This window comes from Budorcas taxicolor, chromosome 3 (genome assembly GCF_023091745.1).
Source record: "Budorcas taxicolor isolate Tak-1 chromosome 3, Takin1.1, whole genome shotgun sequence".
Taxonomy (NCBI): Eukaryota; Metazoa; Chordata; class Mammalia; order Artiodactyla; family Bovidae; genus Budorcas; species Budorcas taxicolor.
The window spans coordinates 16,293,366-16,313,682 of NC_068912.1; the positions used below are offsets into that span (position 1 = coordinate 16,293,366).

At 48.4% G+C, this 20,317-nt stretch overlaps 1 protein-coding gene across 3 annotated transcripts in view; it reads left to right on the forward strand.

Moving 5' to 3' along the window:
• KCNN3 (potassium calcium-activated channel subfamily N member 3) overlaps positions 1-20,317 on the forward strand; it is a 170,851-nt gene that overhangs the window by 143,379 nt on the left and 7,155 nt on the right. Inside the window, exons 5-9 of one of the 3 annotated variants that reach the window (XM_052638200.1) lie at positions 3,179-3,289; positions 12,493-12,620; positions 13,299-13,368; positions 18,961-19,206; positions 19,454-19,558. In XM_052638200.1, the coding sequence (XP_052494160.1) occupies positions 3,179-3,289; positions 12,493-12,620; positions 13,299-13,368; positions 18,961-19,206; positions 19,454-19,486 (588 nt within the window). In that variant the 3' untranslated portion in view covers positions 19,487-19,558. Of the gene's footprint in view, positions 1-3,178; positions 3,290-12,492; positions 12,621-13,298; positions 13,369-18,960; positions 19,408-19,453; positions 19,559-20,317 lie in introns of those variants that run through there. The other 2 variants (XM_052638201.1, XM_052638199.1) reach the window with 2 other exon arrangements.

Consider the following 20,317-nt stretch of genomic DNA (forward strand, 5'->3'; position numbering starts at 1 on the left):
AATCATTGAAAGTGAAGTGAAGGGAAAGTGAAAGTCGCTGCTCAGTCGTATCCGACTCTTTGCAACCCTGTGGACTATATAGTCCATGGGATTCTCCAGGCCAGAATACTGGAGTGGGTAGCCTTTCCCTTCTCCAGGGGATCTTCCCAACCCAGGGATCAAACCCAGGTCGCCCGCATTGCAGGTGGATTCTTTACCAGCTGAGCCACAAGGGAAGCCCGAGAATACTGGAGTGAGCGATCAGGGAAGCCTGAAGTAATCGTTATACCGCTTAAAAGTAAAGACAGCAGGAGGTGAGAGGGGATCCTGCTGTCTTTATTTCCTTCATTTCCCCTAAAGAGCCAAAGTTGACATTAACTTCTGACCCAAGTCAGGCTCCTTGTTCTTCCTGCCTTCCACCCAGTTCCCTTGAGCCCATCCCTCTTCCCTGTTCCTTTCTATTTTCTTTCCTATTTTCACTTCTTTTCCTCTTCTGCTCTCTGTCCCACGCTGTTGAGGAGGCAGCACAACTTGTCGCCTATCTCAGTCTCTGCTCCAACTCTCTCTCTCCATCTTCCCTCTTCCCTTCCTTCCTTCCTTCCTTCCTTCTCCCTTCTCCCTCTCCCTTCCTCCCTCCCTCTCTTTCTTTCTCTCTCACACACACAGGAGAGGACCAGTCTGGATTTCAGCACCTTGCACACCACTTTCTGAAGGTTGCTGGTGTCTGACCCCATCTTTGCAAGGTTGCTCCTTAATGGGAATGACCAGATTAGGTTTCATTAATGGCTACTTCCCTAACCCATCCAGATGATGGATTTTTTCTAAAAGAAAAGCGAAGTTGAAAGTATCCACTGCTATCTATTCGAGTTAGAATTACAGGTTAAGAACAAAGCATCCTTCTGGGAAATATCCACAAGGAAGTCTGGACCTCTTTAAGTTGAAGGAAACTGAGAAATGTCATCTAGTCCAACCTCCTGCCTCCATGCAGAAATGTGTCTTAATCATATAAGATAGGTGGTTCCTTAATAATTAGATCACTCTAGCTTCTCTTTAGAACCCCTCTGCATTCAGCAGGCTCCGTTGTAAGCCGTGGCAGGAACCTTGGAGCAATCCGTCTAGCACCTGAAACTTTGGGATTGTGGATGGTTGATTGCTTTAATGAAATTCCCCAGGTGACATGACAAGCAAGGAGACTCCTTCAGGCTAATTCTGCCCCCAGCTCTCAGGGATGATTTAAGCAGAGTTTCTCTGGACCCAGGGAGATTAGGGAGCCTGGAGTCAGGGAAGAACCCTATACATCTGATGTTCTGTTTTTAACGCTATGATATATCCCGCTTTTTGGGCGTTTAGCCCAAAGTACTTTTGGAACTCCATACAAAAGAGTGGGTCTGGTTGAGGGGAAATGGATCACACATCTTCCTGCTAGAAGAGCTTTTTAAGCTATTTTTTGCTTTTAGAGGCCTGGCTTAATTGATGACACCTACAGACCAGGCTGTCCAACTGCCCATACCTATCCTTTGAAAACTGGGCACAGAGTCTCCTGCAAGTCACAGGTGCCAAGAAAACAGGGCTGTCCCTGAACAAGAAAGGAAAATGAGGTCAGAAAGAGGAAGGTTCACACAGACTCCGTTCTTTTCAGGTGATTGTGCTAGAAATGGGTCGCTGACCAAATGTACCAAGAAACAGGAGATTGTTTTCATGAGAACCCTTCTAAAAAAGCTAGGGAAAAACATTGCCAACTTCAGCTTTGCCCAAACCTCACACTGGCTAGCCTTTGCCAATCTGTGGCAAAGGAAAGAAAGCAGTTATGAGGGAGAGAGTAGGGGGCTGATCTGTCATATGCATGCTGCTCAACTCTGACACAGAAGATAGTACCTTTGAAAAAAGTCTTTGTGACTTCCTACACATTGTTAGACTGCATGAGTCCCAAAGTTCTTGATGGATTCCTTGAATCCTGGGATCTCAATTGCTAAACTGAGCTCAGTGGCACCTATAATTACTGTTTGGCATCCAGAGCATTAGACTGCTGACTTTCCTGAACTCATCATCTTTCCATGAGTAGAGGTCAGGGCAGTGCAGGGCCCCACATGCAAGAGAGAGGCAATGGTCCCCAAGAGGCATGTGCTCTCTTCCAAGAACCAGGCGAGGGCAGGGCTATCACCGCTGCCTGCAGGAGAAGCAGGCGGTTCTCTCTTGCCATCCCCGGCACCCCCCAGCCTGTCCCCCAACTCAAGATGCACAGCAAAGAGGACTTCAAAGTCCTTCTGGAGAATATTGGGAGGAGTCCCTGTCTGCTCATTTCTCAGACAGTCAAGCATGTGCCCAGAGAATTAGGAGAGAGAAACTGAGTCTTCAGGAACCTGCCTCTATTATTCACCCTCCCGGGGCTCCCCTGGAATAGACCTTCCAGAGCAGAGTAGGAACACTGCCCTGGAAAATACTGAGCGCCTTCTGCGCATTCCTTTAAAATCCTGGGTTGAGGCAGATATATTGTTGTCATCTTTAAAATCTCTGCAAGATGGTGAATTCTGGAGCCTCCTGGTGAAAGCAAGAAGGAACTGATATCTTGTGCTGAGTCATAGGCTAGAACTCCTGTGAAAAGACCCAACTGAGGAGCAAGCGCAGTCATTGAGCGCATAGACTCTATCCAACCGGGGTTGCCCTGGAAAGCAGTCTCGGGGGGAGGGGAGATGCTTTGCCTCTTCATTAGATCATTTTCAGGAAAACTGTCCACCACCAGCAGATGATCTGTCCAGACTGCCTGGCTGGCTGGCTTCCCTCCTGCCCTCCCCAGCCCCCCGTGCTCTAGACTGGCAGTGGGGCTGGGGTATGGGTGAGGCAGAGGGCGCACGTGTGCTGGATTTTCTGTCTTCCCTGCTTAGCTTGGCAGGTGACCGAGCGCTTGTCCAGTATTTTATATGACCCCAAGCCTCAGCCCCATCGAGTACCCTGCTCTATGAGGAAGTGGCCAGCTCTAGGAAGGCTCATGTCCCAGAGGTCAACACCTTCGTGGGTGTGGGGATCAGGGTTCTGCTGGGTTTTGTGACTTGGCCTTGACTAGCCAGAGCTCAGGTCTCCACCCCACCCCCAGAACCCCTCTGTGGGCCCGGGGCACGTGGAGTCTTATGCATGAGCCCTGCTTCATTAATGATGTGCTCTCTCCCCGGTCCTCTTGCCCCCCCCCCTCCCCCCGCCACAGGGTGCCGGCTGCACTGCCTTGGTGGTGGCCGTGGTGGCCCGGAAGCTGGAACTCACCAAAGCGGAGAAGCACGTTCACAACTTCATGATGGACACTCAGCTCACCAAACGGGTAAAACGCCACTGCCCATGTCTTAAAGGGGGACCTAAGACCCACCTGGGAGCTAGTCAGAATGTAGCCACAACAGGGTAGGGCTGCATCTCTCAGTGGAGGGCTGAGGGAGCCCCGGACACATGCAAACAGCTGGTGCAGAATGGCCACATGCCTCAGTGCTACAGGCTCCTGTCTTCTTAAATCACCGTGCATGGTTCAGGCAACCAAATAATTTCCCTGATAATTAAATCTATAGCCTACAATGGTGTAACCTACTCTCTTGCCTAACGGTACCAAGTAAATCACCCACCATGAGATGTTTTGGTTTCTGCTTAAATATTTTCATGATTCTCATTAGCAAGGGCAGTAGAAACTCTTTAAAATGATATTGGAAATGTATCTAAATTCAACCCCTAAAAAAAATCATTACAGACAATCACTCCTAAATAATGTTCATCAAAATATCAACATCCAATTTTTCCCTTTTGGGTTTTCCAAATAATATTTCTCCCATGTGCCCTTAGGAAAGTGGGTAAGGAGGGTTAAAAACTGATTAAGCAGGAATGGGGGAGATCATTTAGCTGCTAAAAATCTGACATCCCCCTGACTTGTCAGAAAAGAAAAGGTCCCTTTAGAAGAGACAGAAACAAGCCTTCCAGGATAAGAGCAGGCCAAATGAGCAAGGCAGGAGCTGTTTATTTAATGACAGCTTTTATGGAAAATTCTTTAGAGCTGCAGGCTGAACGAAGGTCAGGAATATGGTTTCCTGCAAAAAACTCTCCTCTTTCCAAAGTGAGAGAGAAGCAAAAACCTGTGCTGGGGTCTCGGCCACCCTAGCGAGTCTTTCTCATTTAGGATTTAAGTGGAGCTGGGAGACCCATGAGCAGCCAGATTTTGATTGGGGTTTTTGAAAGCCGGAGAAAATATTCAGTGATGAATGTTGTGGCACAGTAAAAATGTGTTCGAAATAGAGACAAAGGCAGGAAGGGAGGGGAAAAGAAAGAGAGGGAGAGTGATAGAGGGTGAGTGCGCTCAGGAGGGAGGCAGTGGGGGAGGGGGAAGCTGCCAAGGCCTCTCCAGTTTCTCAGCAGAATTCTTCATGGTGTTTGATTGTTTGGTCTTTGATTACATGTATTGGATTCTTTAACAAGCCGTTTAAAAGATGTTACAAAGAAAACGTACAGGCAGATATTCTTCTGTGGTTGACATACAGGTGGTTACGTATGCACATCATGGCACTGAGCTGTCCGTGGTACAAAAGGGAGCACGATTTGTAGCATCCAGATGGCAGTGGTGAGGGCTGTACCCAGTGGTAGGCCAGCCGGGTTCCATCCAGGGCCCTGCAGCCCAGCTGCTTTCCTTCAGCCCCTACTATGCGTGTAGAAGTCATGCTAGGAGTTGAGCAAATTATCAAAGCTACTGGGGAGAAAAAGTATTGCCCAGTTGTGTCTGACTCTTTGCTACCCCAGGGACTATGGCCTGCCAGGCTCCTCTGTCTATGGGGACTCTCCAGGCAAGCATACTGGAGTGGGTAGCTATTCCCTTCTCCAGGAGATCTTCCCGACCCAGGAATCGAACCCAGGTCTTCTGCATTGCAGATTCTTTACCATCTGAGCCGCAAATATACTTCCCTCTATTCTCCTGGAACAATGTAGTGCAGGAGTCAAGGACAAGGGTATTTGGCCCCCAAAACCTTCTCAGAAGCTGTTTCTTAGCGCACAGGCATTGACAGCCTCTCTGTTTATTCTATTTGCATTTGAAACCAAGGATATACTTTGTATTTCGTGTTATCCCTTTGTCCTCTCCATTTTTCACGGTTTGCATCAGACACTAGAGGAAAATAAAGTTGAAGAAAGCCAGCTCCCTCCTATGACAAGAAAATAAACAATTTTTCTGTGCTATGATTGTAAAAGATGAGGTTGTGGTGGCTAATTTCAGTCTTTCTTTCAAACATAGTCTCTAAAATCCTCCTCAAATCTACTTATTTTTTGAAAAGTAGGACTGAAAACCAAATCAACAAATATTTATTGCCCGTCTATGAGTACAAGGCACCTTTTTAATCGAATAACATCTCACTTGCCTGAGAACACTTAAATCTGTTGAAATGGTCCTTTAATGTCTAATATCTCTTTCCCAGAGAAACAACCAACACGAAAGGGATGGTTCTCACACAGAGAGGATTCTCAAAGCTGGCAAGACTGGAAAGGTTCTTTTATGTAACCTTAATTGAAAGGACACGGGCTGTGAGCTTGGCCTGCTCTGGCTGCAGCTCCCCTTCACCTGATTTCAGAGAAGCGGACCTTCCTTCCCCCGTGATACCTCCCTCATCCATCCTCCGTCTTCTCCAAATGGCCCACTGTGTCCAGACGGAGTGGCTCATGGGTCAAACAGATGCTAAGCTTAGTCTACTCATAAGATCTCAGTGAATTCACAGAGAAAGATCCGATCGTGGGAGGAGCTCACTGGGGCATAATTGCAAACCTCCCAGGAGTGGACAATTAGCAGATTTAATAGATAAAAGCCATCTCTTACAAGTACATGCAGCCTTAATTCTTCAAACATCTAAGCAAAATACTAAAAAAGAGGAATTCTAACCTATTAATCGTGAAAATATTCAAATTGTTCTAGTCTTTATTTGTAATAAAGGCTTCAGCCCAGCCTTTTTACCATTAGAGTCACACTATTTTTATTCAATTATTTGCCAGGGAGGCAGGGGGAGGTAGGGTGGTGGTCTGATAGCACAGGGTCCAAACTCTGGTTTTCTGAGTCGCATGACTTTTGTCTCTCACTTGTATAACTTGTCAACCCTGGCAGCAACACCATTTCTGTATTTAACGCAGTCAGATCTTCCCACATGGACTTTGCAGTGTTACCGCCACTGTTAATCTCGAATTACAATTTACTGCTAACCTCTGGGCTACTAGATAATGTATATGTAAATTACACACAGAGAGACTATGAAAAAGATACTAGATCCTCATCTTTTCTCCCACGCAACGCTACACATCCCTGTGTCTCTGTTTTATGCGACGAAACACATCCATTGCAGCTGGATACCACGTCCCATGTTCTGGGGACACCGAGATGAATAGGAGGCAGTCCTTGCCCACATACTTGCTGCCTGTCCTCAAAGAGCACCTCTCCCTTCTAAAGAGCAAGGTAGCTGCCGACGTACACACTTGGCTTAAGAGGTACCAGGAGGTGCTCTGTTTGCCACGCCCACTCTCCGCGTCAAATCTGCAGACACCTCCATGGTGTGGTGCCACCGGCTGAGGACTGTTATCTCTTCATTCTTTCCGCGAAGGGTTCCTGCCTCAGATACTTCATCCAAGTACATTTCCCCCTGCAATCAGTGGGTAAGACAAAAACCAAACCTGTACCTCCCTAACACTAGTGTCTTCTCCCGACTTTCCTATTAATGACATCGTCATTCTTCCAGTCTCCAGGTCTGAAAATTTAGCAGCATCGCTGACTCCTCTCTGCTCTGGTACCCACAGGGGTCCAAACAGCTTCAGAGTCTGATTCCACCTGGCCAAACCAGCCTCTCCAGGTCCTCTGGGCACCATACTTTCAGCCACCATCTCAGTCTTGTGCCATTTCAGTTGCTTGCTACCTTCTCATCTCACCTGGACCTCCCTTGCCCAAGTCATCCTGTACTTTATCCTTGTGACTCTTCTTAGATGATGAGACTTAGCTCTGCACATGCCACCAACCTGCTCAAAAACCTTTCTCAGCCGCCCAGAACCTACTGATCAGTGCTAAAGGAAACTTTTCTTTAATTAAAGCACGTGTCATAGTTTTATCACAATCCTGCTGGGTAAAAAATGTTTTGTTTTTTTTTTCCAGCAGGCTAATTCAAAGGTTTACTCAGAGAAGGGGTCTTCTATCGGAAGAAACAATAGTAGTCATTGTTATACTGGGTACAGAAAGTCTGGCTAAAGGACGCTAGATTCCTGGCTGACACCCGGTAGGACCCACGAGTGGATTCCCAGAACAGGTCTTAATCTTTTAAGAATTAGTCAGATAATCAATTGAGCAGTTATCAGGAATGCTAATTGTCCCCAGAAGGGAATTATAAGTTATATCACCCACTAAAGTTCTGTCTCAGACAGATTGGGTACAGTTTTTTTTTTTTTTTTAACAATAGTCATAGGAACATTGAATTTTTGAGCTGGAAGGTTCTTAGGGATGAGCTTCTCAGGCCCAGAGATAGGCGAGGGGGCCCCCCAGCCATATGCAGTGAGCTGGGTCCCAGCCAGGGCTGCTGTTTGTTTTCAGGCTGGTAGGCAGCTCTCCAGCCATAACCCAGTGGGTTTCCCAGAACAGTTGGTTCCTTGGAATTCAGAATAGAGGTGAGGGTCCCAGGTCTGCTGGAAGAAAAAGCCAGTGTACCTCCAAACAAGCTGAGCATCACACTAATAGCATTACGGAACTAGCCTGCTGAATCCACAGATTCAGGACCGTGTTGCTCTGGGGAGAGACCAGACTGCAGCTCTGGACATGGAAGCACAGCCCTGCCTGCTCGCAGCCCCAGTGTCCTGCCGGCCACAGGAGCCCCCATTTCTTAGTGTTCACTGAGGGCTTCTGGGCGAGGCAGGCAGAGGAGCCTGAAAAGGAAAGGTGGAGTAAGATGGGGAAGAGGCAGGGTAAGTGTAAGCAGGGAAAGGAAAGAGATGGCAGCCGCAGGAAGCCAGCAGGCAGTGTTGGGGTGGGGTGGAGAGTCGGGGAGGCAGATGGAGAAGAGGGGACGTCCGAGCATCCCGGACAACTTCAGTGGAGCATCTGAAGACAGGCCGGACCTGAGGGCTCTCAGACTGGGATATTACCATCCGTTCAGATTTATTCATCTACGTTCAACCTCTAGAACTTCTTGAAGTTGTCCAAGTCACACCTTCTTGCCAGGTCTGATCTGCCCTCCTCCTTTCCTCCTTTCCCACTTCTCTATCCTCCAGGTACAAACACCCTCTCCCTGGGGTGGAGTGCTGGCAGCCTTGTGGGTATGCTAATAGTTCTTCTCTGGGGGCCCCACCAACAGGGCTCCTGGGAATCACTCTCCCAGCACTCCCTGTGGCTGCTGGAAGCATGGGGAGGCCGGCAAGAAGAGTGCTTCTCCTCCTGCCTCCCATGTTCCTCCTGCAACAACCAGCCCCTCTCCCGCATAAAACAGAGGAACAGATTACCCTGCAGAGAGGTGGCCAGAGCAAGTCATGGACATGTATAATACAGCCAAGAGCTCAAAGAACAGACATATGTGCTCTGTGTTTTCTTTCGCTGGAGGTGGAGGAAGAAGCTGACATTTGTTGCGGGGGAAGAGCATCAGCAAGGCACCAGGTACCAAGGTGCCGGGCAACCAGGCTCTGTGCTAAGTGTTTGAAGTGCATTCTCATTGAATCAACCCTGCAATCCCGTTTCACAGGTCAGAACTTACTCTGTAGCACCCTTCTATGCTGCAGCTACAGGGTATGCTGGCCCCACAGGATTAGAAGTTCCCTGAGGGCAGAAAGGTTATTGGTTTGTGCCTAGGATTCTTACTTCCTAGAACAGTGTCAGCCCCATCTTTGGGCTGCAGTAAATGATCTGGGAAGGAATGAATGAGAAAACTGAGTCACAGAGAGCTTTCCCAACTGGTCCGAAGTGAAGGTGATCATCCCCTTGTGAGGTTTTTCCAAGGGCCAGTGGAGCAACATAAACATAAAGTGTTGAGCACAGAGCCAGGCGCATAGTAAGCACTCAGTGGATGTTAGCTGTCGGTGCTGTATGCAAGATCTTAGCTGGACGACTTTCTTGCCCAGGCCCATGAATCTTTGAGCCCTCCCTGAAGTATATAAGTCTCTGAGCCGTTTCTTTGGCACACAGTTTTGGGGAGAGAATGAATGGACCCACAGAAACAATTAGCTCATGTGCTACAGATTTAGGGGATGGAATAGCCAGTCTTCGTGCACAAACAGCCCTCTTCTAACTATTCCTGAGTCCATCAGATCATGGCCAAGCTTACCCAGATCTTCCCAGTTCCCTGACCCACCCACTCTCACCCTCAAGAGTATCTTTGGGCCCTGATGCCCTGCCCATCAGGAGCGCTCAGTAGGCACCCAAACCCCCATCATGAAACAGTGCTTGAGAACCCTGTGAAGCTCAGTGAATCCCAGGAGGTGCACATGACCTCTACCATTTCCCACCCCAGTGATGCCCAAAGCAATCAGCCAGGTGAATTGGAGGGAGAACCTGGTCACAATAGCATTTACTGTCGACTCGGGAAAGCACAGTGCAGTTAAAAGCCTATTTCTTTTTCTCTTGCAGATATTGATCTACTTAGCTTTGTGCCAGGCTGTTTGCTGACAATTAATTCAGAGTCAGCACCAAGGCTCGCATTTAACATCGCTTTCCCGAATACGTGGGGGCCTCCTGTTCAAACCCATAAAGGCGCTGTGACTGCTTCGCTCAGCGACCCAGGCTGTGCTGTGGTTTTAGTACCTTATATTTGGGCTGAAGTTAAGGGCAGGACCTGGACTCCCTGCTCTGGCATATTGCTAAGTGAGGGCCGTGATGATTAAAAACACATCTAATGTCCTTTCCAGTTCCTTGATCCTGGAAAACAGGAAATAATTTTGTTTGCGTAGCGATGACATCTCGTCAGGTCTTTCTTCAGACCACACGAAAACCTTCTGCTCTTTTTGGACCTGGCTCTTGTTTTGACTCTGCCATTAGCTAGCTGTGGGATTCTGATCCTCACATCCTATCTCTGGAACTGCCATTTCCTCATAGTCTCAGTGGGGACGTGGGCCAGATGATGATAACTAACATCTTCATGGTGCTTTATAGTTGCTATGACACTTAAATTCAAATTGACTCAGTTTGCCATTTATAACTTTAGGGTCTTGGTCTGTGTCTCCACTTCTCCATCTGTAAAATGGGGATAACATGAATGCCTGCCTGACGGGGCTGTTGTGAAGATTAAATGCATTTGCACATATGTAATCTGGCGCCCGGTAAATGTTCAGCCTTAGCACCATCAGCACGATGGTAATTGCCTCCTAGGGGCCTGAAAACAACCCTTAAGGTAAGGATTCACTTTTCCCATCTTGTGGATAATTAAGCACTTACTCCTAAACTGGCAGAACAAGGATTTACCTGCAGCTTTTCCAGTTTCCAGTACCGGTTCCCCACCAACACAGAGACTGTGGTCAGGGGCTCATCCACGCTGATGTTCCATGCCTTTATCAATGTTCCAGGGATGAGACTTGAATAACTGGGGCGCTGCCAGTCACCCTAAATGCTGGGGCAGGCTTTTCCCTCCTATTCTTCTGGGAGGCTGTCCAAGGAGGCTACACGCCTCGGAAAACTGAAGAAACCACCTGTCAAGTTGCCCTCTCCCTACGGGCGGGTGGCGAGAGGAGGCCCTCCACAGAGAGGCCCTCCCTGCTATGCTGCCTCTTTTGCCAGGAGGTGACACCCACTGTAGCCCCTGAACAGAACCCCCGTGGTGACCCCCACCTCGTCTTCCCCCCTCCTCACCTGGACACTCACCGTTCCCAGCTTCCACTCACCACCACCTGCTTCCTCTCAGGCACGAAAGTGCCAGAGGTGGGCAATTAAGTCATTTAAAACCATTTTCATGGTAGATTTTTACTGAGCAGAAAAGCAGTATTTATGTCACTTAGACATTTCTGAGAAGACCTAGCTGTTCTTTTATAACATCGCTTCAGCGCCAGTGAAAAATATAATCCAGCCTTCGTAATAAATTTTTTAAACACACACACAAAAGTTATCAGCCTACAAAACAATGTTTCCTAAGCCTTCCCACACGTCTCAGTATTTTAACAACGTCCCATCTGTTGATGTCAGTCTGAAGAAGCAGGCCTGTACTCTCCAATTTTATTAAAATCTTTTCTGGCTAGTAACCTGATTTCTACTAGGCTGGCCTACTTACTTCCAGGCCCTGGGCCTGTGGGCCTGTGCCAATGTGCATGGCTGATAGAAATGGGAACAGTTCATCAAAAATCTGTTTAGCTTGTGCTTAATAAAAAATGTTTCCTCTTGCTCTTGTTACTAATTGCTGAAGATGTCTGTGTTTGGATTAAAACTTTGTCCCCTGCCATCTGGATGCCATTGATATGTCTCAGTTCCATCGTGAGCTGGATGATATCAGTGGTTTCCATGTCAACAGATGACAGCGTCATATGTGGAAATGTGTGATTGCAGTGCAGAGAAGGAGCCAGCCTGCGGAAGGAAGCAGCTCTGGTTTCACACCAAAATATCTTCACTGATTTGCAGACCCTTCTTGGAAATGATGTCAGTTTTATGCCAATTATATGTAAAGTTGCAGTGTAACTGTTTTGGGCCATTTGGGAAAGGAAACAATGGACTTGTTGATGCCTAGAGCTCCATTTGGTGGGAAAGATTTCCTCAAGGAGGCCTTGTAAAATCCGCAGCTGAAGTGAAATAAGTCAGAGAAAGACAAACACCGTATGATGTCACTTACACGTGGAATCTAAAAAAGACAACAAACTAGTGAATATAACAACAACAAAAAAGCAGACTCACAGATAAAGAGAACAAATTAGTGGTTCCCAGGGGGGAGGCGGGAGGGGTGACATAGCAGCTGGGGAGTGGGAGATACAAACGCCTGAGTGTAAGACAGGCTCAGGGACAAATAGGACAGCATGGGGGGTGTAGCTGATGTTTTGTAATAACTGTAAGTGGAAAGTAACCTTTACATTAAAAAAAATAAATTTTAGTTAAATTTTAAACAATTTTTAAATAACTACAATCTCTAGCTGATAGGAAAGCTGTTTACTCTCTGAATCCAAGAAATGTGCCATGTGCACTAAATAAAAATCCCATGTAGAGCATGGAACTCTGCATCCAAGGGCAGCAGTGGTACATATTTATCTATTCAAAGTGTACCCCAGGCCTCCAGGCCTCGGCAAGGCAGCCTATCTAAATATAGCAACAGCAGTGGCGAGGCAGTCCCAGAATAATTAAGAGAAAGAGGCACTCCTCAACTTCAGCCTCCAGTCTACTGTGTCCAATACAGGATTAATGAGAGATGAATTTTCATCATCCTTTCTAAGAGGTCACGATTTGATTAAGGAAAAAGATCATTGCAGACTCATTTCCTTGCCAAATCGACTCTATCGGCAAACTGCCCCCCCCCCCAACATGTGTCATGTGAAGCTAGGAAAACTCACCTGATAGTCACCTGTTTATTTGCTTTTCCTTAGATCAAGAATGCTGCAGCCAATGTCCTTCGGGAAACGTGGCTAATCTACAAACACACAAAGCTGCTAAAGAAGATTGACCACGCCAAAGTCAGGAAGCACCAGAGGAAGTTCCTGCAGGCTATCCACCAGTGAGTGCGCCGCCGAACGAGGAGCGGTGGGCCCCGAGCCCCGCCGGCGTCCGCTCACACGCTTAGAGGAGCGGGAGAGAGCTATTCTGTTCCACTCAGCAAGCACAGGGGGTGGTGAACTGGATCCAGATCAGTCTGTTTATTCATTTATTGCACCTGCCCCTGCCAGACATTGGACAGGTTGCCATGGAAGGTAAAAACTAGATAAGAGCCTCAGGGAGCTCTCACAGTCTACATACGCACACATACATCACATTACAACTGGAAGCAGAGCAAACTGTGATCAGTGCTTTCTATAAGCTAAGTATTTTAAAAATTATAGTGGAGTTTTAAAAGTAGAGGATGAAAACATTTAGTCTGACCTGGAAGTTTCGGGAAACGTTGAAAGGCTGAGCATAAGACCTTCAAGGTGGAAGGCACAGCCTTGATAAAGGCTTGGAAGCTGGGACATGATCTGAGAGTGGTGGGCAAGCTACAGTGACTAGAGGCAAGCATCCATGGAGATGAGTTTGCTTTCTTGGGGACCTGCCAAGCCCTTGATTCTGGTCAGTTGTCACCCATGTTTAAGGTCCTGGGCTGGGTTTCAAAACCAGATGAATTGACATGGATGTGGAATCAGCTGTGGGGTGAACCCAGCATGCGCTTGAAGAGTGTGGCTCTTTCGACTCTTTCCCACAGACTGAGGAGCGTCAAGATGGAGCAGAGGAAGCTGAGTGACCAAGCCAACACCCTGGTGGACCTTTCCAAGGTGAGTGGTGGAATCCAAAGACCTCACAAAGGGTTCTCAGATGCTGGCCTTTCATCTCCTTAGGTGTGGCTGTAAAGAAGTGCCATGGCTAAACTGCACAGAGCAGGACCAGGAAAGTTAAGGCCACTTCCTCCTTCCTTAAAAAATAATCTGGGTTCAAGTTCTTGACATTTGCAAGCTACTAGTGTGTGTTATTGACTTTGAAAACCTGGCATGTGTTCCTTCAGTTCCATCACTCAGGTCGGGCTCTGCTGGGAACCGATGGGCTGACCTGCTAAGTCCATTTAGTGTGTCGCTTGATTAGCTGTATGCTGAGTTTGCAGAGGGGGAAGCACGCTGACAAGACCAAATGGTGATGATGGCGATGCTGCTTGTCTAGGTCACACCTAGAAGGAGCCTTCTGATTTGTGGTTATAATTGTAAGCTCATTTTCCTGCATCCTTCAGTCCTTACAACTCAAGCTTTTCTGGCCCCCAGTCAGGAGCAGGGGGAGGTGCATTTCTTTCTACCTCACAAAGATGCCAAAGAAGAGAGCCCTGCTTTCAGAGCCCCACAGTCGTCCTGCATTTCTGGCCCTGAACTGCCGCAAATACTGTAGAGGAACTCGCTCCTTTGGGGAATCTCTGGAGTGAAAGGATCGGAGGCTGCACCGCTGGCAGAGCTGAGTGTAGGTGCCACTGAAGAAAGGACCTCCCCTCCTCAGCTCCTCCTCCTCATTGCCTCTTGATAAAAATTGTATGTCAAGTGTATAGCCCAGGGCCAGGCTGGCAGAACATTCCAGCAGATGTCAATTATCGCAGAACACGTTCCCTGAGTAAGCAAGAGAAACTCCCTCAGGCAAATTAAACCCCTTTGAAAAGAGGGTGTAATCAGAGAAATTGCCGGTTCCTGGGCCGCGTGCAGTGCCTTGTTCAATGAAGGCATCAGGCCAGAGAAAGGATCTCCCAAGCTTGGGAGGACTTTCATCAGGGAATGTGTGGCTGGCATGGGTTGGGCGAAGCCCACAGGCCTGTTTGTCTTTGCAGGGGGTGGTGAGGTAGACTGTTTCCTGTGAGCCTGGAGGAGGCAAGAATGTGAATGGAATGCCCAAATGCAGAAGGGAACCCCTCAGCAGGGTCAAGCGTGCGTTGCTCAATACTCTTGGCTTCTAGTGTCAGAAACCCTTTGGAAGTAGGTTTAAAAATGTAGGTGTTTAAGAATACAAGGGTCTCATTCCAGGCAGAACCTCAGGGCAGGCATGTGGTTAGACTTCAGGAAGGAGCTAACTAGAAGTGAACTTCACCCCAGGAAATAGGTGCCCACCCTCTCTTCTCTCTCGTGTTCAAGCGCTTGCATCAGTTCTCTCTTTCTTCCTCTCCCCCATCTCCTAACAACTTTCTATGCCCCTTGTCTCCATGGGAGGCCCCTATCCAGAAAGTCCATGTTCTAGTTCTAGCCACAGACAAAGACAAATTGACTGACCTCCTATTGGTCTTAATTCTAAATTCTCAGAAGGGATGAGATTACTGGCCAGTTTGGGTCACATGTTCACCCTCGGACCAATCAGCTGAGGCCAGAGGAGGGTCAGGTAAGGCAAACATTGCTGGGGGATGCAGGAATGGTCACCAAGCCCCAAGATATTTCTTTAACAAGTAGCCGTATTTCTGCCTCTGTGGCTGGAGTTCTCCTGGAAATAGTGGACACCCTGGGCTTTCAAGCCTGCATTTCTTCATTGTCAGTCACTGCCTATCACAGAGATGGGGGCCCTGCAGAGCAGGCTGGGTAAAGCAAACTCCATGAACTGGAAAGAGGCTCACAGAAACTGGGTGGGGAAGCTAAACCATCAATAACTGGAAAGAAAGGGTGTGGGGGAAAGGGTTAAGGGAAGGTGTCTGCTGGACTGCAGGGGTGGTGTGAACTCTGCCACGCTCCATCTTTCCTCCCAGGAGGCTCAGCCAAGGTCTTGGCAGCAGCCTAGCATCTTTCACACTGGTCCGCATTCCCGCCTGGCATCTTGTCGCCAAGCAACAAAACAGGGGAGACAATAATAACACGGTGTTCTCTCCTTTTCTCTCTGTGCTTCGTCCACCCAGCTCACCACTTCCCACTCCTGTCCTGTGGTCCTCTTGAGATCAAGAAAAGAGCATGTGGCCTCCAAATATCACTTGCTCTATGGAAGAGCTCTCTTGTAGGGTGGCAGAGCTGGGGGGCCGAGGAGGGGTGTGTGTGCTGGGGCTCTTTATACCTAGCTTCAGTGTCTTCCATTGAAATGTAAAACTCCTTCCCCACATCTGAGGCTCAACTGATCAGATAAGGTGATATCTGTGAAAATGCTCCAAAAACTATAATGGTTCTGCACCTGGTAGTGCTGATTAGAAATCTAGATGAGGAAACCAAGATCCCAAGGAACAAAGAGACCATCCCAAGTTCGGTCTGTTGGCGAGTTGCCATGCTGGGGCTGGGACCCCAGGGCCCAGACTCAGTCCAGAGCTCATCAGGGTGCCCCTGCAGGCAAATCCATTTGCAGTTTTGTACATTCCGGGAAGAACATGCACCTTGAGGAACTTCTGTGAATGTTAATTAATAAAGGAAGCACTGCCGCCCCTAAACAGCCTCTCCTCTGAGAGGGCCACAGTAGAGTCCTGCCCTGCAGAAGTCACAGCTGCCTCATTCCTTCTGGGGCTGCAGCCAATTTCCTGGTGGGAAGGTGTCGTGCGTGCATGCTTAGCTGCTCAGTCATGTCCAACTCTGTGCAACTCCATGGACTCTAGCCTGCCAGCCTCTTCTGTTCAAGGGGTCTCCCAGGCAGGAATACTGGAGTGGGTTGCCATTTCCTCCTCCAGGGGATCTTCCCGACCCAGGGATTGAGCCAGCATCTCCTGCACCTCCTGCATTGGCAGGTGGGTTCTTTACTGTGTGCCACCAGGGAAACCCTGGGAAGGTATCACTACATTCTCAACGCCCCTTCTCCTATCTCCTCTCTGGCTTCTCACATTTTGCCACCTCTAACTCTTTTTTTCATTCGCCTCACTTCCTACACCCTTGGCCCCTGCCTGCACCCATGGTTTATGAATCTTCCTGGAGTAACTTGAAATTTCAGGTGAAATAGGATCAAAGCGTCATTGGCAAATGACCAGAGCCACAGTACCTGCAGGTGAGGCTTGGAGGGTACAAAGCAACCGCAAACCCGGCTCTGCCCTTGCAGCCACAAAAACACCCAACAATGTGTTCCTGAAGCCTTCCAAGAATCTTGCTCCCAAGTCTAATGCCATTTGTTAATTTGCAAGGAGAAATGTGACTGTCATGTTGATAAAGTCCCTACAGACCAACCCAGGAAGCCAAATTATAACCAGAAAGTTGCCTGATAGGCGTAGAGTCAGAACCGTGGGGGTAGTGAATGGAACAAAAGTGGTTTCATTTCAATCGAATGATCGTTAGGTGATATAATGATATATAATGATCATTGATATAATGATCATTAGATGTATAGTGGGCAGGACTTTGTACTGGTGAGAGGGGGCCAGGAGAGGCTGGTGCCCAGGTTTCAGGTGGGAACAGCTTGAGTGAACGGCCTCTCCTGGAGATAAGGAGCACTGGCAGAGAACAGAGCTAGAGCAGAAGATGGAGCACTAGGCGTGAGTTGCATTTGTTCAGCACTCTGCTGACCTGGTTTAGAAGACGACTTTATTCCTCTCAAGTTGTATCGTATTTGCAGTTCCCTGGAGGTACTCCATGTTTGCTCTCCCTCTCTCACGACCTCGTTCAGGGTTCATTCACAAAAACTTCCTGAGCACCTGCTCTCCAGAGGTGGGCCCTGGGCTGGGCCCCCCCGGGACTCTTCTCTCCTTTTCTTCAGCCACTCAGGTCTCAGCGGGAAACACGGGGAAATCTTCTAGTTATATGGAAATAACTTGTGGTATAAGAGGTCTTCTCCCATCAGTTAAACTTTTACGTTGGCTGAAGAATGGAAGGGCAGAGGTTTTCCCCTGAGACAGCACTTCATTCATTCACTAGTCCTACCAACAGCTTTTGGTGCTGACCATGTGCAACAGACCCCCTTGCTAGGCACATCTGTGAATATTTATTCATCAAAAAATGTTAGCTGAGCATCTCGTATGTGCCAGATACTATTTTAAGTCCTTGGGACACGTCAGTGGACACAACAGGCAAAGGTCCCTGCCCTGGAGGGGATTTCCTTTCAGTGGGAGAGGGCAGACAGCAACAACATGCAAAAGAAACAGCAGATAGTTAGTGTATTAGACGATAGCATCAAAGAAAGGAAAGCACTGAGCAGGGTTAGCGGGTCAGGAGTGGAGTGCGGACAAGGTGCCTTATAAACAAGGGCATGGGGGAGGGGAGGGGATTTTTTTTTTTTTAATTGGAGTCTACTTGCTTTACAATGTTGTGTTAATTTCTGCTGTAGAGCAACGTGAATCAATCATATGCATACATATATCCCCTCCCTTTAGGTCTCCCCCCTGCCCCCATCCCACCCCTCTAGGTCATCACACAGCACCGCTGGGAGCTCTGTATGCTACACAGAGCTTCCCACTAGCATCTGCTTTAAACACAGAAGTATATGAATGTCAGTGCCACTCTCTCAATTTGTCCCACCCTTTCCTTCTGTGGGGAGGTTTGGAGGAGGTCAGACTGTTGGCCATGGGATGTGTATGGGGTGAGTACTGGTGATGGGTGGGTCCCTGGGACACTGGGAGATAGCACGAGAGCAGGATGTTTACTGGGGGGCAGTGTCAGGACCGTACCTGTTAGAGGGAGAGTCAGGTAGAACGTGGTAGAAAGATAGCCTGAACCATGATACAATAGACAAAGTCCTTGACCGGCCCATGGCAGTTCCCAAGGTGGACTGACCCTTCAGGGCTGTCCCAAGTTGAGGCGCCCTCCATTCTTGACCAGGCAGGAGAGGCACTATAATCTCTGCAAGGCGGCTCCCTTTCACTGCAACCCAGGCCAGAGTGAGTTTCATCAGATAATCGTACATTTTGGCTGCGGTGTCAGAAGTAAGGGGGGGGGGGGGGGGGCGGAGCAATGATTTCATTACTATGTGCAGTTATTATTAACTTCTATTTTGTAAGGCCCAAGGTTCAGAGCATTTAAGAGACCTGAGGGAAAGCACACTGTTAGTGAGCAGCATACATGCACTTGAACCCTGGCCTACCAAGGATGAGCCTGTCGCATTGTGCACTCCCTGCCTCAGAGCCGTCTCTTTTTAATCAGTAGGTGTCACTGCTGTGTGAGCTGAGAGGTTGGATGCAGGAAGAAACAGGACACGTTGGGGACTTGTTCTATTTCAGAAGTGCTGCTGCTTTTCCACCCTACCTATTTTCTAATATGTATTTTTGTAGGTGATATGCATTGTTTTTGTAATAAAACAAGAACAACATAAAAAACACTGTGCCAGGAGCCTCCATGTCTTTAAGAAAGTAAACGGCTTCTCCGTCCTTGGCCAGAGCAGACGCAGCCGATGTGGAAGCTGGTCCCTGGAGAGTGGTCTTTCCACCGTCATCTGGCAGAGTATCTCATTTTTCTCATCGCAGATTCCCCGGTGATGACCTGTTGTCTTCCCATCTCTCACCTCTCCATCTCCCCAAACAGATGCAGAATGTCATGTATGACTTGATCACAGAACTCAACGATCGGAGCGAAGACCTGGAGAAACAGATCGGCAGCCTGGAGTCTAAGCTGGAACACCTCACCGCCAGCTTCAATTCCCTGCCCCTGCTCATCGCCGACACCTTGCGCCAGCAGCAACAGCAGCTCCTGTCTGCCCTCATGGAGGCCCGGGGCGTCAGCGTGGCGGTGGGCACCACCCACACCCCACTCTCCGACAGCCCGATTGGGGTCAGCTCCACCTCCTTCCCGACCCCATACACAAGTTCAAGCAGTTGCTAAATAAAACTCCCCACTCCAGAAGCATTACCCATAGGTCTTAAGATGCAAATCAACTCTCTCCTGGTCACTTTGCCATCAAGGAACATTTCAGACCAGGGATCGTAAAGAAGAGACACCGAGCTAATTAACTAACTCATGTTCATTCAGCGTGCTTGGTTTGATATGCCTTGAAACCAGAAATCTAATCTCTGTTTAGGTGCCTCTACTTGGGAGCAGGAAGAGGAGATGACAGGAAGCGACGCCTCTGGCAGGGCCCTTGCTGCAGAGTTGGTGGAGAGCAGAAATCCACGTCCAATCTCAGGTCCTCACGTGGGGAGGGGTGGGGGGGTCAGATGCACCGAAGTAGCCAGCAGTGAAGCCAGCCTGGAGGTGGGTCCCGCTGGGGGGAGGGTGTGGTAGCAGGCTTGGGAGATGGGTTCCTCACCCCTGGGGCCCTCCAGCCCATTGCTTTCCTTTCCTTTTGTCTAAGGAAGCCCCCAGAGGACAAAAGTAAGAGAGAGCTGTCCACAGCTTGCCAAAATAGATGTTCTTTCCTCCCATCCCTTACACAGTCATACAATTTAGACTGAAAGAAAAATTGATGAATAAAAAGCCAGACTCTCCATTCAATATTAATACTCATATAACCCCATGTATTGGCAAGCGTGTGCATGCACACACACACATCCCACATTCAACCCAGGTCTTTTCTTGTTTGCACTTGACCCGCGTAAAGAGGGACCTGGTACCTTACTCTGCACACAGAAGGCACTCTCTAAATGCACATGGAGTTGGTCTGAATCTGGATGTGGGTGCTGTCAGTTCAGTGGGTTTGCCAGTGTTGCCACATTCTGAGCCTCACTGAAGACGCAGATCCCTTCAAATACAAAACAGGGTACACCATGCTTGCTCTGAGATGAATGACAAGCCAAAATTGGCATTCTGGAGAGATAAGCAGCCTTCTAAAAATAACAGCTTCTGCAGAGTTTTTTATCTTGTATCCAAACAAGCTGTGTTCCACAGGAGTGCATGATCAGGTGTATGGATATGAGGGCAGGGGAAGAGGATCTGTGCACGCATG